Source organism: Emydura macquarii, unplaced genomic scaffold (assembly GCF_026122565.2).
Source record: "Emydura macquarii macquarii isolate MOO-44397 ecotype Brisbane River unplaced genomic scaffold, CSIRO-AGI_Emac_v2 contig_1451, whole genome shotgun sequence".
NCBI classification, from domain to species: Eukaryota; Metazoa; Chordata; order Testudines; family Chelidae; genus Emydura; species Emydura macquarii.
Window position 1 is genome coordinate 8,018,702 of NW_027131588.1, and position 21,698 is coordinate 8,040,399.

At 38.5% G+C, this 21,698-nt stretch overlaps 1 protein-coding gene across 1 annotated transcript in view; it reads right to left on the reverse strand.

The window, feature by feature from the left end:
- Nucleotides 1-20,816, reverse strand: part of SLC24A2 (solute carrier family 24 member 2) — a 156,840-nt gene extending 136,024 nt beyond the window's left edge. The window contains exons 1-2 of the mRNA XM_067553145.1: nucleotides 20,695-20,816; nucleotides 16,728-17,819 (exon numbers count right to left, since the gene is read on the reverse strand). Coding sequence (XP_067409246.1) covers nucleotides 16,728-17,663 — 936 coding nt within the window. The 5' untranslated portion in view covers nucleotides 17,664-17,819; nucleotides 20,695-20,816. The remainder of the gene's footprint in view (nucleotides 1-16,727; nucleotides 17,820-20,694) is intronic.
- Between the last annotated feature and the right edge of the window lie 882 nt (nucleotides 20,817-21,698).

The window sequence follows — 21,698 nt, forward strand, 5'->3', positions numbered from 1 at the left end:
AATGTTGGGTCTTATTGATTTATTGCTATACACCAAGTGCAGAATCCTGCAATTGTTTGGTGCATGGAACTTCCCTTTGATAATTTTGAATGTGGAACAACTACAGAAGCAGGCTAAACCAAAAGACTAAGTATCTTTTCTTCTTTTATTTTTCTCATGTACCACATCTCCATAAATACATCAGACATATGCACATGTGGAGGAGAGAATAGATTTCTCTCTCTCTGTGTATAATACACAAAAAATGTGCTTGTTGTAGACAGTCTGTCAATTAAAAATACGGTCTCATAAAAAAAGAAAAGAAAAGAATGAGCCAGTAGCAACTCCTGAGTCGCAAACCAGAAAATAATTAGCAAAACATTAGATTAACCTAACCAGTACCCGCTTTACCACAAACACTTCCTCTTGGTAAAGAGTGGGCCTTGCAGTGGCCTAAAGCTCGACACACTCAGACTATTTCAAACCAAGGGAGGAAGGTAGTTTCCAAAGTTGAGGGTCCCCAGTGGAGAACATCTGCCAATAGGTCCCTCTCTTGTATACAAAGGGGGCTCCTGCTCAAGTGCTTTTACTGATTACAGCTGTGGCAGTATCACACAGCAGTATTTATATATGTTTTCCTGTTCTAATAGCTACTAATAAAAAGTCCTAATTATCATCTGCCTAAATATTAATGTGAAGAAAAAGTTCATCAGCTCTCTCCAACATTCTGCATATAAAAGCTGATTTTTAAAAAACCTACATTATCTGTGGTGTCCATTTATATATCTGTCAGAATATATGACAAATTTCATTAAAATAGTGGATTTTTCAAGCCACTTTGTTACAGATACAGATTTACAAATGAGTTACCAGAAACACTGTAATGACACCATAACAGCACATCTTATCATTCTAAAATATTTTGTCTACAATGAATCCTGAGCATATATGATAGCAACATTTAGAAATGATTTTTCACTAGCAACTGATGCCTATTACATAATGTCATTTTCCTTGCTATTATTTCAATAAACAATTTAACTGCATCTTTTACAACAGTAGGAAACACTGAAAATTGTTTTGAGTATTTAGTATCTAATTTAACAAAAAAGTTTTCCCATTCACTTTGCCAAGTAGTAGTCATCTTTTTAAAAGGCAAAATAGGACATGTTATGTTACTGTCCTACTCATTAATGTCCTAACTCTGTCCCCTTAGTAATACTTTATTTCTGAAAACATTTCCTCCAACGAAAATATCATTTACTGGTCTGCCCCAATTCTGTGTTTTCAAATAACACCATCCATTCTGTCAAAATAGGCACAGGAAAGTAAAATAAAAGATAAGAGTACTGTGTCTTGATATTCTGTCACTCAGAGACTAGATTAATATAGTACCCCACTAGCAATACAGTAGTTGCTCTGTGAGAGTCATAACTTTTCTCCAAAAATTACATTTTGGATAGAAATGATTGGGCCTGATCCTGTGTGGGTGCTGAGGGTTTTCTTTCCAACTTATGTCAATGGGAACAGAAAGCGCTCAGTACCTTAGGATGAAGACCTTTGTTCTTGCTCTCAGCCCAGAGTGGTACCTTGATGCATGTGTGTTTTTGTTGGTTTGTTTGTTTAAGTCTGAAGAAAATCAGTCCAGCCATTTGGGAATTATGAGATAATGGCGGTGGGGGGAAACATAAGATCATAACTCTGAATGTCCTGACTTTGGGCCCAATTCTGCTTCCACAGAAATCAGTGACAAAAGTCTGACTTGCTTCAACAAGTGCAGGATGAAGCCTATTTTGCAGTTAACAATAATTTAAACATTTTTCTTTAGCAGAGAAGAATTATGGTCTCTGTTGTATTTGGATATCATGCATTACCCTGAATGACATAATTTGCAGAAAACAAATACTGTTAATGATAAAAAAAATATTCTTGCACAGGACAATTTTGGAGATTTATTAAATGTTTCCAGGTCCTTCCCCTATATACTGGTGTCTTGGGCAAAAACTGAGCACTCTGTATAAGCTCGAAAGCTTGTCTCTCTGACCAACAAAAGTTGGTCCAATAAAAGACATTACCTCACCCACCTTGTCTATCTAGATTAGTAGCACTTGAAAAACAGCCTCTCCCTCAAATGAGAGTCTTCTATTCTTGTTGGCATTTCTTTGCTAGTCCCCACCATGCCGCACCATTGCCATGTCTCTCACCTTCTTCGAAATGCCATGTCTGGTAGCTTGTGTCAAGATTATTTTGCAGTCAATATGCTGCCCATTGATTTACTTTCAGACATTAATCCAATCAGGCAAGCAGAAATAAAGCTTCCTACAGCTCATTGTAAATTTTTCTATCAGGCTTGAAAGCCACTGGTTTCTAAGAAGATTAAATGAAAGAGATAACCACATCTAGACTCTTAAATCCTAAACTAAAGCATGAGTTTGCAATTTGGTTCTTGCTTGCTACTCTGCATACGTGTCTAACTGCTGTCATATATTATTTTAAGACTAGAAACTCTACCTTGTTTTTATGCATCAACATTTTTTAATTGTGGTGTTCTGTTTAGGAGAAAAGGTTGCATAGTTTTTGCCAAACAAAACCCACCCCTAAAGAATGTGCAACTGCAGACTGGCATAACCATAAGATTTAATTAAACGAAATGGATTTCTTCTGTCTGAGGTAATCTATCTGGGGCTTGCTGTACTAGGCAATGGGAGCCCTAACCTAGCTTCTCAAGCTTCTTCAGGGGATGCCTTTCCCTAAATCCAGGTCCAGTTCTGGTTTGTCAGGGAACTTGACCCTTATGGAACAAGTACCTGCACTGACACATGCCACCTGGTAAACTGCAACAACTTGAACAGTACCTGCTCACCTACCCCACTGGGTCCCCAAGCTGCTCTGGGAAAGGTGAAAAAACCCATCTCTCCTGGCCAATATGGTAGTGAGGGAAAAATTTCTTCCCTGTCCCAAAAAAAGTTGTGTGTGTGTGTGTAGGGGAGCAATCGGGTTGGAGAACAGGGTTTATGTAGCCTCCTACAGATGCATAGGGGCCATTGACTTACATAAGCTCCACCATCATGCCAACCAGCTCAGGTGATGCCTCTCTTCCCAGCCACCGCCTGGAATTCTTAAAGGAGCAACTATCCTTTCATCCTGCCAGTCCAGACAAAGCCATTCTGGTAGTTAACAAACTAACCTGGGCAAATACTGCAAAAAATGTTTCAAATATCTACCTTCAACATTTTTATTGAATTAATTTTAGCTGTGTTTGCACCCCTTTTTGTTCACTGTCCAGGAATTTTCTGGCAGAAGAGTATATTGGCAGACATATTGCCAAATCAACACATTTTACACAATTTTTGGAGAATACTTGCAGAAAATGAATTTTGAATTGGTAATCATATTTGTGAGAACCTGATTCTAAGAATTATGCTCTTCCAGGCAATGACTAGAAATAAATGTATGTTGTGACTGATGTGTCTAATCAAAACTCCTCAAAATTAATATTTCATTTACTGAATATTCTCAATGAATTGCTTGCAAACAAACTACAGACAAAGAATTTGTCACACAAATAGTCACTAAATAATTTCAAACAACAAAAAAAAATCTAAATTACATTGTTATATTTATGGAACAGAAAAAGGTGAAATTCAAAAATGAAGAAATTTAGCATCCTGCAATTTCAAAAAAGTCAATTTTACATAAAAAATTTCATTTTAGAAAAAAAGGAGCTTTTCACCAAAAAATGCTTTTTATCTGAAAAATTCTAATCAGCACTAATAAGTATATAATAAAGATAAACAGATACAATCAACTGCCGCAGCAGATTTATCTTCAGCTCAAATGGTAGGAACCAGTGCTTTTAGAACTGGAGGATTTGAGTTCTCTCCTCACTATGAAGTTCATGGTGGCCAAAATGTACAGGGTAGTAACAATCATGGAGTTCTAAATGGTCACTGATTAGCTGCACTGGTTTCAGCAGTGGGATTTCAATTCATGTGAAACATTCAAGGCATTGTTGTAACTAGGGAGTTCATGTAAGTGTCAGGTGTGTATATGTATTGCTGCATACTATTGGATGTAATCAGAACACGCAGCTATGTGTCACAGACCCAGTGGCCCAATAAGGGGGGTTGAGTGGACAAGGGGTCCAGCCCCTTATCCATAGCATTGCATATCTTGGGACTCGGAGATGTTTATTTGTAGGTTGGATGGATTCCAAATTTGGGGAGAAAAGGAGGAAATATTTCACATTGTATTGCCAGAAGCTGGGACTCGATGACAGAGGATGGATCACTTGGAATTGCCCTGTTCTGTTCATTCCCTCTGAAGCATCTGGTACAGGCCACTGTCAAAGACAGTATACTGGGCTAGATGGACCACTGATCTGATCCAGTGTGGCTGTTCTTATGTTCACTGGAAGGCTGATTTTAAAAACAGAGTTTGAGATGTTCTGGAATTTGAAATATTAGAATAATTCCCAGGAACTTGGATTAGTGTGCACAGTGCAGGTGAGGTGGTGAAAGGTGAATGATAAATACAATTCTCACATGGTTCTCAATTTATCACGTGGACACATATATGCACACATGCCCCTCACATATCCCCCATATTAGGCACACATACACACCAGATAAGCAGGTGATATTTATGTGATAAATTATGGAATCATGTGACAAAAGTCATTAGAATCATGTTTTTTTAAGTCCCATGGGATACAAATTAATAAGCAGAGTGAAGATGATGTGAAAGTTGTATGATAAATATAATTTATCATATGGCATTGGGCCTGATCCTAAGGCGTACTGGGCATTATTTTTATCTTTGAAAATTGATTTTGCATTGTGCTAAGTGCCCTCATTCCCACCATGTGTCTGATCACGCTCCCATTATTTTGCCACAGGAATTTTGCCATTGACTTCAGTGAGAGTAGGCACAGGCAGTGTATCACTAAATTCCAGTCAGGCTGGCTTCATTATACTTCATTCCCCAAACGAACTTGCTTTGGATTTACATCTTGAGTTGGAGGATTTAATTCCCACAGAGACCATTTCTTTCTGGTATCCAACATATGGGGAAGAAAATCATTTGTTTAATTAATCCATACTTTTCAGATTATTATTTTCATGATTAATTACTATTTGTATTGCTGTGGTATCCAACACCCCAACTAAGATCAAGGTCTCAATTTGCCAGGCACTGTACAAACATATATGAACATATGCCCCCTACCTCAAAGAGTATACACTCTAAATTGAAACAATACAAAACACGTGGGATAATAAACATTAAGGGGGATAGGGAGACCAGGGTAACAGTCATATCATCATGCAGATATATCAGTTAGCTACTGCATACACAACATGATGCTTTCAAACTATTCGAGAGGTTTATCTTGTAATGTATACCTGGATAATGTGAATTGTTTCTGACTATCCCACACCCTACTTTTGCAATACTATTGCAATTCCAGAGTTCCAAGATAACAAAAAACAACTTTTTTTAACCTAAAAATGTAAATTTGTCATAAGTGTTAACTAACTGATAACTGTGGCAGAACTGAATCTGACAGGAAATCAAAAGGATTTTGATTTATTTGATCTTTAAGCACCTACACAGCAAATTAATTAAACAACAAAGTTATCATTTGACTGAACCCCAAACAAAGTTCAGAATCACAACCCCAATCTCTGCCAACAGAGGGAAACTCAGATTCCTCCCAGACATTTCTTGAAGCAAATGCATGTGTAAGTAGATATACCTTGAAGCCCAAATACAGGGTCTGTCAGCAAACCCTCCACTTCCTTAAAGAGTGTTCTACATTACATTGGCTAGAGCTGTTCTACAGCAACATAAAAGGGTGAAATGTTGACACTAAATGGTTATGCAATAAATGTCACTGGTAATACCATTTACTTTAGGCTCGTCTCACAGTAGTAAGCAGTTAAGAGGTGATAAAGCAGGATTAATTCCTTAGCATAATTTATTATTAAATTGCCAGTGAAGCTTGCAGTAATATTTCCTGATGTAGTTATTTCTCCTACAACATAAAACAATTTTACACTGTTCTATTTTTTCTTTAATGTTGGCGCCTTTTAGAGCTGTTAATACCATCGAGCATATGTCTTTTAATCCTGTTCCCACACCTCACCTTAAAAAAGGTCATTCAAGGTGATAAATATTTATGGCTATCCACTTAAATTAATATATTTGTGACTAAGTGGAGAAGAGTAGATTCGTAATAGATCAATGCAAAATATCTTCACTGAAGAAATAATTCTCTGAATTGCATTGATAAAACTGGCTCTCTTTGCATACAGTGGGACTGTAAAATTGCCAAAGTAAACTTTCAATTACAGCTGATTCAAGAACAGTAGTGGATTTTTTTCTAAGCTGCTTTGGAAGCAATGTGAGCTCTGAACTTTGCACCTGCTGTAGTACCAAACACAATCAAAAAGAATAACTCCTTGACCTTTGAAGACATAGGACCAGCTCCTGTTCCAGTTTAAATCAATAGGTGTTTTGCCAGTGATTTCAAATGGTGCAGGGCTGGCCCAACATAGAACTTCACTCATGCTCAAACAGGGACAGTTTTACATTGGCTATAGAGCTGGCTGGAAAATTCAGACGAAACATTGCTTCCTTGGAATTCTATGATTTGGCACAATCAAAATGTTTCACACTTTCCTGCCAGTTTGCCTGCCTGGCTCTTCAGCAACCCGCCTGGTGTGCTGCAGGTGACTCCAGGCTTCCAGGGTCTGTGGTTCTGGGGCAGCCAGACATGTGAACTGTCCAGGTCCCACAGTTCCAGGACAGCCTCGCTGTGTGGACTGCCTGGGGATGGAGACCATTCCCTTTCGTAGAGAATTTTGAAATTTTTTAGTTCTGTTCCTAATTGAAACGAAACCAAATTTTGAAATATCAAAATCCATCCACAAAACAGAATTACGTTTCTCTGCCCAGTTCTAATTGGCAGCAAAAGAATTGGTCATTTCCCCATAGTAATAGATATTATAGAGTCTGGACTCATAGACTTTCAGGTCATAAGGGACCATCATGATCATCTAGTCAGACCTCCTGCACACGGCAGGCCACAGAATCTCACACACCCACTCCTGTAATAAACCCCTAACCTCTGGCTGAGTTACTCAAGTCCTCAAATCATGATTTAAAGTCTTCAAGTTACAGATAATCCACCATTTACACTAATTTAAACCTTCAAGTGACTCATGCCCCATGCTGCAGGGGAAAGCAAAAAACCTCCAGGGCCTCTGCCAGTCTGGCCCAGGGGAAAATTCCTTCCTGACCTCAAATATGACAATGAGATAAACCATGAACATGTGGGTAAGACCCACCAGCCAGACACCTGGGAAAGAATTCTCTGTAGTAACTCAGTGCCCTCCTCATCTAGTGTCTCATCAGATCCTATGTCTTCAGAGGTCAATGAGGAGTTATTCTGTTTGATTGTGTTTGGTTCTACATCAGGTGCATGTAAAATTCATTCACAGTGTCATACAATATTTTTCCTATCAAATGGAGCTACTTTTCTAGCAACACCAATTAGTGCTGCTGTAATTAAGGGTATTTCAGTCTGACTGTGATTGACTGACACTGACCTATGCATAATAAATTACTCTTCGATAAAATTTAGCACAAAGGATTAAAGTCTAGGAGCATTTTCAAAAAACATCTGTTGAGTTATTTCCAGGCACAGCTATGCAAATTAAAATAGAGCGCCAGTTCCACTTGCTAGTTTTAGTTCCTGTTGTAGAAGAGAAGATTACCTTTTATTAAATTAAGTATTGGATGACATCAGCCTACTTCTGTATAACAAATAAATTCATAACAATTCCTTCAAATCTCTCCTGAAGATCTACCTCTGCCACAAGAAAAAAAATCAGCAACACAATAAATGCTAGGTTGTGGGGCAGTTGAAAACTGTTGGCAATTGATCTATTTATAATAAGAAAAATAAATAAGTATATTAAAATTGTACATATTGGATCACATCTCACTCCCTAAACCCTTCATATGCCATTTGTCTTCTTCTGTTGTAAGCTCTTTAGGGCAGGGACTGTGATTTCACATGTGTTTGTACAGAACCTGAAGAAAGCTCTGTGTAAGTTTCTCTCTCTCACCAACAGAAGATGGACCAAAAAAAGATATTAGTGCTCCCACTTTGTACAGAGCCTGGTATAACGGGCCAGACTATGGCTTCTGGATGCTATAGTACCATAACTGACAATAACTATAATAAGCTATTTGCGAATGCACAAAAATGATATAATACAGGGGCAAAATTAAGCATTTTGTAATATGGAGCCACAAAGGAATGTGTGCTGTTTTCAATTGTCCAAATATCAACTCTTAACAACACACTGTGTACACTTTAAGTTATATTGCCATTACTATATAGACATTAAGAAATATTATCTGACTTGTTTTTAATTGTTTTAATAAGATGATGGATTTATTGTGATCAAAGCTGTTAAATCTTCTGTCTTTCATTCCCCTTTGTAATTAACGCTAGTTATATGATCAAACTTGGTAGGTGGCCCTGATGTAAGAGCATTTAATTTGTCTCATATTTTCATGATGCCACATTTTCTTGCTAACTCAGGGGAATACATGCAAAAACAAGATAATCTGAAGGTGAAAATCACTATAATCATTGTTTCTTTGAGGATCGATTAATGGTAGATGCTAAGAAAAACTGAGAATAATATCTATATGACGGTTCCAACAGCTGCCTAGAAACAGCTAGCAAGAATCCTGTACATCAGTGAGAATTTTAAGGTATAGCACCACTTCAAAGTCTGCAGTGCAACTTTAGTAGCACCATATATTGCTCTCTCAGTTATTGCAGTGATTTACATAAAAGTTTCTCCAATTTTTTTTATGACAAATAAAAACAAATAATGTGTAAACACAATGACTTAATCAAGCCAGAATTTTGCCCACTAATTTTAATGATTTGCAAACTATGAGGAAAATCCAGTCTCCTCATTCTGTAGGAATGCAAGGTCCCAAACGCAGCGGAAATTGTGAGTGTATGTGTGTGAGGGAAGAGAGGCGAGCTGGCCAGTTGTGGAAAGGCTGAGGAGGGAGATTCCAAACTCCCTATGAACCACAAAATAGTGTTTCACAAACTCTCTCTCCATTGCCACACGAGAGGGGGGATGGGAGCAAGCTAGGGCTGGATAGGTTCATGGCTAGAAAGTCTGCAAACTATGTGGATTCATCGGTGAAAATTCCTGAGCAAAGTGAGCTTAGCAGGCCACAACAGCTACTGCAAATGCAAGGCTTCAGTAGATGCCACAATTACTCTGTCTGTGCATGGTGAGTAAAATTTTACCTTAAGCTATTACATATTGGATCCAACCTGGTAATATTGAATAGGGTAAAAAAAAAATTATTATAATTACCTGAAAATAAGGAATTGCCTAAAGGTATCTGAAAGTTTCACTTGTTAATTGCATGCCATTTACAGTGCAATGTACTGTAATGTGCCACGTCTTCTAAATCTGTACAGAATACTGCACCTCTTAAAGTAGCAAATGTGACACTGAATATAACCTATTGAGACTTTTCAAAACAACAAGTCAGCAAGAAGATCATTTCAAACCATGTCCCACTGGTCAAAATAATTTATTTCTTCAAGATAATTTCTCTTAATTTGCAGAAGCTTATTTAAAACTAGTTAGTACATAACTTTAAGCCTATTTGTCAAGAATGTTATTCTCGCTGAAGCAGATGTCATTTCACAACATTCCTGTGCCACCCACATACTGTTTTTAGTTGCCAAAGGGAGCTGTTTTTGGATATTTACCAGGTGATGAGATTTGAGTCTTTCAGCACGAATGAATGTGCTTGTCACAAAAATCTTGTACAGAAAACCTGAAACATAGCCTTCTGCAGAATGGTCCATTACCTAAAATGATGTGCTTTATTTATGGTGTTTTAACTGGACTTAAAACTGAAAACAAAGGAGCACTGCAAGAAATTCCATTTGAACTAAAGAAAACAGATTTGAGGCACTGCCAGAGGCAGAAGAAGGTGAGATGCAAAGTGTATCTGAAGAAAAATGGGCCGTGCTCAGAGACAACATGATTCAAGCTGCAAGTTGGATATCACAGCATGGATATCACAGTTGCACACTTGCAACTGAGATAGAAGAGATGGGCAGAGCATTTCAAAGAAGTCCTCAACAGACCCAGGTCCACTCCAAGCACCAGATTTCGATGAAATGTGTGAACCTGATCAACTTGACATTAACAATGGTCCAATATAGATTTCACAAGTACAGGCTGCAGGCAAGAAGCTGATAAATAACAAAACAGCAGGAGATGATCAAATCACAACAGAAATGCTAAAAGCACCAGATATCATCACCCAAATGAAACTGACATAGCTGTTCAATTAAGTTTGGGGAAAAGAGACCCCTCTGGATCAGTGGAAACACCGAATCATTGCCAGAATACCAAAAAAGTGGTGATTGTACTGACTGAAACAACTGGAAAGGAGTTACACTACTCTCTGTTATAGAGAGAAAGCATTATATAGTGTAATACTACACAGGATGAAAGTGGCAGTGGATGTGAAGCTTAGAGAAGAACAGGCTGGATTCAGGCCAAAGAGATCCTCTGCAGATCAGATATTCACATTAAGAACGATCATAAAACAACATATAGAATGGCAAGTTCCCCTCATCATCAATTTAATTGATTTTCAAAAGGCATTTGATAGCCTGCATAGACGAACATTGTGGAATATTCTTCAGTCCTACAGAATCCCAGTAATGTCACCAGCATTATCAAGGCAAAGTACAGAAAGGCAACGGGCTCTGTAAGGGTGAATAACCAGTCAACAAATTGGTTCAACATGGACACTGGTGTGAAACTGGGCTGCATTTTGTTGCCACTTTTGTTTGGCATCTCCACTGACTGGATAATGAAGAAGTGCAATAGTAACAGAGACACTGGTATAGTATGGGGAGATGACAAATGTCCATAAGACCTAGACTTTGCTGATAATATTGTGTTATTGAGCGACAATTCAAAAAAGTTACAAACAAAGACAGATAACCTGACAAAAACTGTGGGCCAAGCAGAGCTCAAAATTAGTTATGCAAAACCAAAACATCCTTGAAACCCAGACATCAACCACTAACACTGCATTAGAAGGCAAAAATATCAAGAAAGTAGAACCATTCACCTACTTGGACAGCACCATATTGGCCAATAAAAACCTCAAGATGGAAGTAAGATAGGAAAGGAATCCATCCACCGCATTTACTAAACCCAGCAACACATGGAAATGAAAGATATACCACACCAGAACAAAACTGAGAATTTTCAATTCAAATATAAGCTCAGTGCTAACATACAACTGCAAGAGCTGGAGATCTACTAAAACTAGAAAACTAGACACCTTGAAAAGCAAGTGCCCATGAAAGATTTGAGCATTTGTTGGAAAGATTTCATCACCAATGAAGAAATCTGAGAGATCACCAACAAGCAACTAATTTCCAGTAGAATCAGATGGAAAGGCTGGACATATTTGAAGCGTCTACTCCAGATGCCAACACACAGACTCCCACATGAAGCTGTCAAGTGGAAGCTAACTTGTGTGATGAAACAAGGGTGCCCATAAGAAACCTTAAGAAGAACCTTTAGCAGAGAGAGCAGAACAGTGATTTCAACAACGTAGAGCAGATAGAAGCAGCAGCAAATGAGATAGAAGAATGGAAGAGACTACTTTTTGCCCTATGCACCAACATTGGTGCGGGAAGGCTGTAATGTAATAATGTAATTGTACTTAGCTAGGTGGAAGCTGCCAACTCAAGAACAGATTGAAGCCTTCTATCTACAGAAAAGTTTCAGCATTTTCAGTGGCAGGGCAGACTACCCAGCTATTGCACATCAGCTAAAGCAGGATCCACTTATAGGAACAGGATGGTAAATTCAGTTTTCATTCCCTTGCATTAGCATCCCAATCCTTTGCTTTTATGCTGAGACAATCAATAAATGCTATATGCTAAATCCCCTGCTATAATCCTTGTTCCCACTACCCTCAAACTTATGCCTTTCTCTCATTTTCTTTTTCCTCCCTTTTTATCCTTTTTCTGTCTACTTCTCTCTCTCCTTAGATTTTGTACCATTGTATGTTTATCTGTACCTCTTCATTTTTACCCCCATGCTGGTTTTTGTTTCACTCTCCCCATCCCTTATTTCAATCCTTACCTCTTTCCTTTTATTCCCTCCATCCAACCAGTGATGGCATGGGCTACTAAATGTGGTTCTTTCTAAAAGCTCTTCCATGCTACTCCTGTATAGGTCACTAATAAAAAACTTAAGGCTTCCATACCAGGCTGAGTGTCATTCATTCACAGCACTCCCAGTCCCTTGTTGGCCTGGAAATCAAAGACCAAGTCTGGTTCTGAACTGTGATGTGCTGCTACTACCCTACCAGGTTTGTCCCTTATGTTCATATTGTAATCATCCCCCTGCACCTCCCCATCTGTCTGTCCACTTTTGTTCTGTGTCTTCTCTGACCTCCCCCTTTTATCTGTCCTCCTTCCTTCCCCCTCCTGTTTGTACACCGCTGCAGAGCTCACCAGCAGACGATGACCACCATGCTGATCTGCATGTTGTGTTTCCCTAAAGGCAGAACGGAACTGAGGAGGAGGATTATCACAGTTTTTCACTAAGCACTGTTGGTATGGTTGGTGCTGCAGAAAACATTAAGGACCACATAGGCTCCATCTCCAAGGAGCCTGCAATCTGTACCATTCTCATCCGTTTGCTAGCATGCCTCTCTGTCCATATCAACTTCTGCCAGATTTTCTTAATTTGTAATTTTAAGTGGATCAAGGATATTTAAATTTAAAGAAGACTAGCAGGAAAACATAGGATTACAGTGGACCCACATTCAGTTTAAACTCCTTAATATTCAGATGTTCCTTTCTAGATACACAGGCATTTACACAGATAATTCACACAACAAGAGAAGACCACACCACACAAAATGGTTCTCTGTTTGCCCTTCAGTGCTCACAATCTACTGGTACCAACTATACTTCTCAGATCTATGTGAAACTCAAGAGGCACCTAATCAGAACATGGTGAACAAGCATTAGAAATATCCTTGAGAAAGACTGAAGGCAGGGAGACAGACAGTATCATACGTAAATAAGACCTATTTTTAATTTGATAGGAGATATTATTGATTTATATTTAAACACAGAGAGTGTTTTACAGCATCCCTATGCAAGTAGCTAAATGGAAAAACAAAATGATTTAAGACTAAAAATACACCAGAAGCCTCAGAAGATAGTTCTTTTATAAGATGTAATTCACCCTGTGCTGTATACACTACTTCAGCCCTGCTTTAGTCTTAATTATGAGGGCTTCCATAATTGGCTGAATTTCCCTCTTAAAGCATAGCAAGTTCCTTGCAGACTTTAACTGAAGGGGACTGATAATCAAAGTATTGCCATCTACTTCAACAGGACTTTTAACCTTTTCAAATGCTTTTCATCTATCACCATGACCATCTAGATTTTTCACTCTTTGAGGTTGAGATTTGTTGCTAAGCCATTTAACCCTTCAGCTCTCCAGCTTTCTGATTCTTTATTTAGACCTCTCAGAACTCAGTTGACCTGCTGTCAGATTACAACACAAAGTCTTAAAGATAAATACCATAGATAACAGTTATCTTGGCTGACCACCTTTCAGCTTACCCATGGTAAAACTGGTACTGCACATTTAGAAGAAGCAACAAAGAGGAACAGGAAAATTATCTATTGAGTCTTGCAAAATCCAAAAGGATGAAACAACCTTTGCAGCAAGAGTCCCTGAAAACACCCTCACTCACTATCTAATGATCCCAAACAGCTGTCTCACTATTCCATGCCCCATAGAAAAAAATCAAACAAAAGCCAATTTTGCATTAGGAAAAATTTCATTTGTTGCTTTTCAATATAAATCTGCTAATTTTATAACATACAGTATTATTTTGCCTTAGATACCATGGCACTTTTCCTAAGGGTGGAAGGGATCTATGGCCAACAACAGGTAATATGGAAGTAAGGCAGTTCTGCCTTCAGAGATAAAGAATATCACCTCTGCAGCTCTTCTAATCTCCACTGGTTGGGGAGTAAGCGTCCATGTGCCACTGAGATTAGTCACTGAATACTGGATACAGATTACAAAAATATTTTTATTCTCTTCTTTGATATAGGAAATGACTGTACAAAGTGAATCCCCTTAAAATTTCTGTAGGAGAGACTGCTGCATTTTCCAGCTTTGTTATTTAAAAGGCAATATAAAGTAATTATCTAACACTTTAGATTAATGGGAAATAAATGAACGCAAAATTACAACAGGAGTTTTACTGAAGCTCTTACTATATGACATCCCTGTTATTACCAAATGAGTTAATCCTGATAATTTTTTCATATGAATACTAAAGATAGATTATTATTATTTCAAAGTCTTAACCAAAATTTCCAAAATCCTATCTTTTACAGCCTTACTCATACAAAAATTTCTACATAACTATTCTCTCAGAGTCCATTTTCCTAATCTTTTCACAAATACGGTTCAAAGCTAATTTCTCTAGAAAAAAGTTGACAATTTTATGATTCTTTAATCTCCATTTTACTTCAGCTCTACATGCACATGAGTGAATCACTGGAGGAATGCACAAACTGAAATAGGTATGGAGTCAGCTCTTCAAAAATGAATTAATTATTCAAATAATGAACTTTGCAAAATGGTTGTTGTCTAATTAGTCAAGTCTATTCACTGTTCTTTAATATACATTCAGAACATTTCATTTGGTCTTCAAATATTTTATTCTTCTGTTCAGTAAGGAATAAATAAAATGCTTATCACGATGAGCGTACAGCACACTATGTTAATTTACAGTCTGAAATAGACAGACCTGGATAATCCAAATTGACAGATTCCATTTTTATGTGGATGAGAGAAAAACTTCAAATAGTATATTCATGTTGTATGATGGGCTATACCTTCCTATGTCTTGCATAAGAAGATTAATAGATAACCTAATCATGAACTGATGAATTATAAGTACTCCATATACTGCAGCTGCTTCCTATAGAAACATGTTTAGTAGAAAATGTTTTTACAATTCATTATCAGAGAATACTTTCTTAAGAAGCAGACACATTTATACAACTTTTGAAAGACCCTTTATTTGTTAAGGTAAATAGCTGTTTGCTATTTTCCTTCCTTTTTCATTTTCAAACAGATGTTGAGAGAGAAAAAATTGACAGTTTTGTTTGGGGAAAATGGATGGAAAAAAAGACCAACAGGAGTCTCTCTCTATATATATAAACAGTATGCATATATATGCTAAAGCTGGTCAGAAAAGGATCATATTTCACTTTTTTTCCTATTTTCATTTAAATGTTGTTTTGATGGAAATTTTTCTATCATTTTCTATGTCTCCAGTCCCACAACTAATAGCACCTGGTTGGTCTGCAGTATAATGTGCAGCCTCATTGACTTAGTTGAGGTTCTGCACAGGTGTACCAGTCTGACTGTATGTTATCAGCAGCAGCTTTGGAGCCTACATGTATATCTATCGTGTGTATATAACACACACACACACACACACACACATATATAAAAAGACACAGAGAGATTGAGAGAGAGATAATCATTTCTCTACTGTACCACCATTTTGTGGCTGCTGCAGAAATACACAAGATGGTGGCTAATTCTATCATTCTTTACTGAACAACATAATTTTAACTAATGAAAAATCTGATTGTATCATCTATATAGAAATAATACCCTCATGCCAACCTCTCATATTCATATACAACTAGGCACTCAACTAAACCCCACCTAGATGCCAACATGCAAAGTTTGCACAAGTATTCTAAAGTCCTCAGACAAAACTCCATATTGCTCACATGCTGTATGTATTTATGAATTCAGCTTTGTAATTATTTTAAATACCTCCTGTTTTAAGAAACTCTCTCTTTATAGTTATCTTCACCAAGTTGATGATAACTAGATCCATTGAATACCATTTCAAAACATTCCCATCTTTCATCACAAGGCCAAAGTATGAGGCTTATATAGCTGTAATATGTTCAGTTGACAGATACTGGGTAATAAAGATATATTTTGTTTAAATTAAGGGCCCAGTGCTATACCATTATAATCACTGAGATGTTGCAAAGATAACTTTTATGTGTTTTAACTTTTCATTTATTAAAAGTGATGAAATAGTGTAAATCCAAATCACTGGAAAAATAACATGATCCTCTCTGTTGCTTCTACAGATAAATTTACAGAAGATATATTTTGTATATTATTCCAAATTGCTTACTTGTTCCTGGTGAAGAAAATGCTGTGGTAGACATTAAAAAGGCAGCATTTGCCAAGAGATATCAAAGTTATGGTCTAATTTAAGAGTATAGGGGAAAAGCTCTATTATCTCAAACACCATAATACGGTAAATGCTGGCAAATGCTGACTTTTTAATGGCTACCCCTGTGGCTTAGAGTACTATGAAGTAAAAAGCTACTGGGAGTGAATAAGCTCCAAAAAGCTATTTTATGCCTTTTTTCCAGTTGATTGGTATATTGGACTATACTGGTAATCACAAAAATGTTTGGTAAACCCAGAAACCTCCATGTCACATATATTTAACACATCAAGGGCCCTAAAGACAGCAGCATTACAGATTTATATACGTATTTAAAAATAACCAACCTTTTGTTCAGAATCTGCCGTTGTTACCTTCTCAACTTTGTTCCTGTTAAAAAGTTTTTTCACGCATTCTTCTACTTGAACATTGAATTTCATGAAAGTCACATAACAAAAATAAGCTGTCAGTAGTGTTAAGCTCTCCCACCACATAATTAAATTATCCAAAAAAAAGATTATTAGCAAGATCAAGTCCATGATATAAAAGGACACATCCCTAAAGAGCGGCCACCAGGTAAGGTTCAAGATCTCTCTAGAAAACAAAGCACACATTCCAATAACAAACAGGATATTGAATACCGCAGATCCTACTATTGTTCCAATGCCAACATTACTGTGAGATATAAAGACTCCTATTAAAGATGTGAAGAGTTCTGGAGCTGAACCACCAGCAGCCATGAATGTTGCCCCAGCCACATCATCTGATATGGCTAGCTTTTCAGTGATAACAGTCAATGAAGGAACAAAGAATTCATCACAGACTATGGCTAAGGCTATGAACATGTAAATCATTCCTAAAATATGAAGGATTACTGCCCCCCTTCTTCTTTCTGCAAGAGAAAAAAGGTCTTCTGGGTACTCTCCCTTGGCGTGTTCTTCTGTTGCATTATTGTGTTCAGTTTCGTATTTCATAGAAATAGGTGAATCTGGAGTGCCATTTTGATTCTGTTCCTTGAAATCCAACAAAGTTCGTTGATGCCCATGCATTGACTTTTGACTACCCAGACTGCTGGTCATCTCTATGCTATGTGGTTCCATCTTGAAAAAGGCACTAATTGAAAGAGAGAAAGTGCTAATGGCCATTATACTCATGAAAAGCCCTATTATTCGTATCAGTCTCAGTTTTTTCCTGACATTCTGATGCCTCCTACCCCCAAACAGTGGTTCCTCCAAACACCATTCTTCAAGAATACTTGCAGCAATGTTTTTAGAAAGAGTCATTTTGTGTTCTCTGTGAGATGTTGTGGCCCAAAAATTCAGAATCAGACAGACTGTTCTTTCATACTTCTTCCTGATTTTAATGCTAAAGGTGCTTTCACGTGCTTTTCCAGAATCAGGTCCTTTTATGCTTCAGATGGAGTATGTTCATCATTCATGCTTAAAAAGAAAAACAATTTTTATTAATATTTTTATAACAAATGATTAGAAACATAACTGTTTAAAAGATGTTTTACTGTAAATGATTAAACAAAGTTTAATACAGAATATTACACATTTTTCCTATAATTATAGAAGTTTTAATTACCCACTTCCTTTTAAGTGGTCTCCTGCAACATGTGTTAACACCTTAAGCTTATCAATCTGTCCCACCTTTTATTTAGCTGTGGCACTCAGGGTACCTTTTCCAGACCTGAAGAAGAGCTGTGTGAAGCTCAAAAGCTTATACTTTCCGCCCACAGAAGTTGGTCCAGTATAAGATATTACCTTATCCACTTTGTCTCTCTCTTAGCCTGGGACCAACATAGCTACAACACTGCAAGCAAAAAGTGTAATGTAGTGTCATGTTGCATCCAATCAAAACTAAGCTTTCTAGCAGACACAGCAACAAAATGTTTGTTTTGATATAAAAATAAATTCTGCACAGGAGGAAAATCCAGTAGATAAAAATCCATCAGTAATCAGACCGTTTCATGCCATTCAGAACTAAGTCACTTCTCAGCAGATGACAAATAATCCAGCAGAGGCTAAAAATTGTCCCCAAAGTGTGCATAAAAATGAATGTTAATGGATACTACTAAAAGTATTCCTTTTCTTCATTCCTTCCCAAATGTTGTGGGAGTATTTATATATTAAAAGTATGGTCCTATTCAGACCTGTCTGCAGCTCAAGCAGTTTTAATTTAAACATTGTGTATACAAACAGCATCAATCATTTAATTTTAGTAGGAATAACATTGGTGACAACAGGATCAAAATGAAGATCAAACACATCTATGTCTTCTTTATGTCCGATTAAGAAATGGATTTAAAGTCCCCTGATTCAAGGCAAAGACTCCCATTGACTTCAGTTTGCTTTGGATTGGGCCCTAAGACACGATAAAGTGTTTGGACCATCTACAACAAAAATATCATTTATCATTATTTTTTCTTTATTTTTTGAAAAGTATAAGCACATGTGACATATATCTTCTAAAAACTTAAGGGCCCAATCCTGCAAACCCTAAGCAAATAGCCTTGACTACCATAAGTATTGCCATTGAAGTGTGTGGGACTATGTGCGTGAGTAAGAACTACTCACATAAGAAAGAATTTGCGTATTGCTCCATTATTGTGCTTTGTATAACACAGAACTGCTGCTATAAATAATGGCTGTTTAAATTAATGCATTTAAACTTTTTGCAAATGTATATTTTAAAATAGACAATGATGTATACAATCATTAGAGCTTTTAGGCTGCAAGCAATAAAATAATTACTACCGCTACTACGAATAATAATGCATACAGAACATGCATGCAGAAAGACTTTATACCATGCCACTTATTCAGGACATTAAGGTATTAACATGTCTGATTATTGCAGATTATATGAAATGTTAAAAATAAATTAAAAAATACTTTTTAAAACCAGTGATTACAGTCTTGTTAAATACAGAATTTCAAATAGTATTCATGTTTGTGCACACAGCAGTTGCACAGTGTGATCCATTTTTTTCCTGACTTTATTAAATAAATAGTTCCCATTTCCAGATGATGCCAGGGATATAAATTTTTGTCTACAGCACATAGGGGAGATATTTTATTTTCCATCATAGATTACCTCCCCAGTTTGCCATAAATAACATTAAACAGTTAAGATAAAGAAACATATTATTAGTGGTTGTGCTTGCAATTTACACGACCCATGATCAAAATATCCTTCTCTTGCGATGTTTATGAAGGGCTGGACGGGGAAATCAGAAATATAATTCTAGATGTGTGGATTGAGTGACAAAATATGCCCTGTATCTCTCTAATGTTGCTAATTCTATGAAATACTGATTATTAGATAGATGGATGGACAGACAGACAGACTCAAGAGATTTGAGTCCATAGGATAACACACGTTTACACATAACACATATCTACAAATATGGACTTTCTTTTTTAATATATGCTCTTTTTTTTAATATATGCTCTTTCCCCGGCTCATATCTGCAAAGATGTCTCAGACACACAAATAGGTGCCTCTAACTCAGCTCCAACTTTGCAAAACTTTTCCTTTCTCCAAAACCAAACCAGCTCCCCGCCCCCCCCCCCATCTCAAAACAATACCCCTCCATATAAAGGGCGAGGTATTTTGGGGATGGGGATGTGTGTGTGCACTGTTTCCTGATTTCTCCCCCTGCTCGAGCTGCAGCTTCAGGGCTGTGCACCACCGCTCTCCTATGGCATGGCATGCAGAGAGCCCCAGGGCGGGGGCTGCGTTGGGAAATACCTTGTCCCATGGGGGGGGGGGGCAAAGCGGGTAGCCCCTCTTCGGGTAGGCCAACATCCGGCTGTGGAGGGGAGATGCTCCCCCCATTGGGGTGGGTTTGCTTCATTCAGAAGGGTAACCAAATTGGGGGGGGGGGTTAAATAGGGAGGGGGGCCGCCCCATTTCTGGGCATGGCACATTAGGAAAGCGTGTGTCTCCCACACAGAAAAACATTTCAAAGAAATGGGGGGGGGTTAGATACAAAACTATTTATCTTACACCCCCACAACCCCCCGTCTGCCCCCCCCCTCCCGGGACCAACGGGAGGGGATCGCCCCGCAGCCCTCCCCGCACCCCAGCTGCCGCCGCAGCCCCGCTCCGGGGCCCGGCACCTACCGGGCGGCAGCGCTCTCCCTCGCCGGGCTGGGGCAGAAGGTGGTTCGCAGGAGTGAAGCCCGCGCCGCTGCCGTTCCCAAGCCGGGACCGGTCCCTTACCCTCCTCCCGCCCGCCTGGAAGTGACGGGCAAACACGGGACTAGCTGGGGTTGGATGCTGCAGTCAGCCCGAGCCGCCTCTTACCCGGCCATGTGAGAGGCTGAGCGCCGGGGGAGCCTGACCTGTGCCAGCTGCACAGCATCCACTGCCGGGCCGCTTCTCCACCCCGCTCTGCTCTGCTCTGCCTCTGCCACTCCCTCCCTTCCTCCCCTCTGCCTATCCGCTCCGCGCCAGCAGCTCAGCCTCCCGCACTCTCACCCAGAGGACGCAGTAAGTCAAGGCGCGCGGGAGGCTCCCCCTCCCCACATTGGTCTTTATCTGCAAGCAGGTGAACACGTGCCGGGCGGGATGCACCAGCTGAAGGTTGTGACACAAAGTCACAGGAACGAACCCACCGAAGCTGAGTGTGTCATGCACATCTCTGCAGTACAGAAGCCGATTTTCCTTCCTAGCAGCCCGTCCTATTTTTTCTCCTTCTCTTACCCTCTCCCTTCACAGCATGAAGTTAGGGCTGGGGAAAGACTGACGGCCATGGAGACTTTCCCAGACCTGAAGAAGAGCCCCCTGTGGCTCAAAAGCTTGTCTCTCACAAGGGAAACTTGGTCCAATACAAAATATCACCTCACCTACCTTGACTTTCTAGTATCCTTGGGCAGACAGGGTTGCAACTACACTGCATAAGGCGATAGACACTGACATTTTCCTCCAGCCTGTGAAAATGTTCAAGACATTTTCCCTTCCCATCCTGAATTGGGAGGAAAAGTCACACTCACAACAATTTTCATGACCCAAAAATTCCAAGAAAATTTCAGTTTGGGTCAATCGAAAGATTTTGTTTTTGTAATTTTGAAAGGTTTCATTTTGATTTTGACCTTTCCCACTTTAACCATTTTTTTAGTCTAAATTTACTAAAATTTCAAAATGAAAAGTCAATTTGACTCAAAAACCAGAAACTTTCCAATTTGCAAATGTCAAAATAGGACATTTTAACAATTAAAAAAATTCCAATTTTTTTTTGGGGGGGGAAGGGGGGGTGTCTGGAAATTTCTTTAAACCTGTCCTGTTTCATAAATAATTTCTGTTTTGAC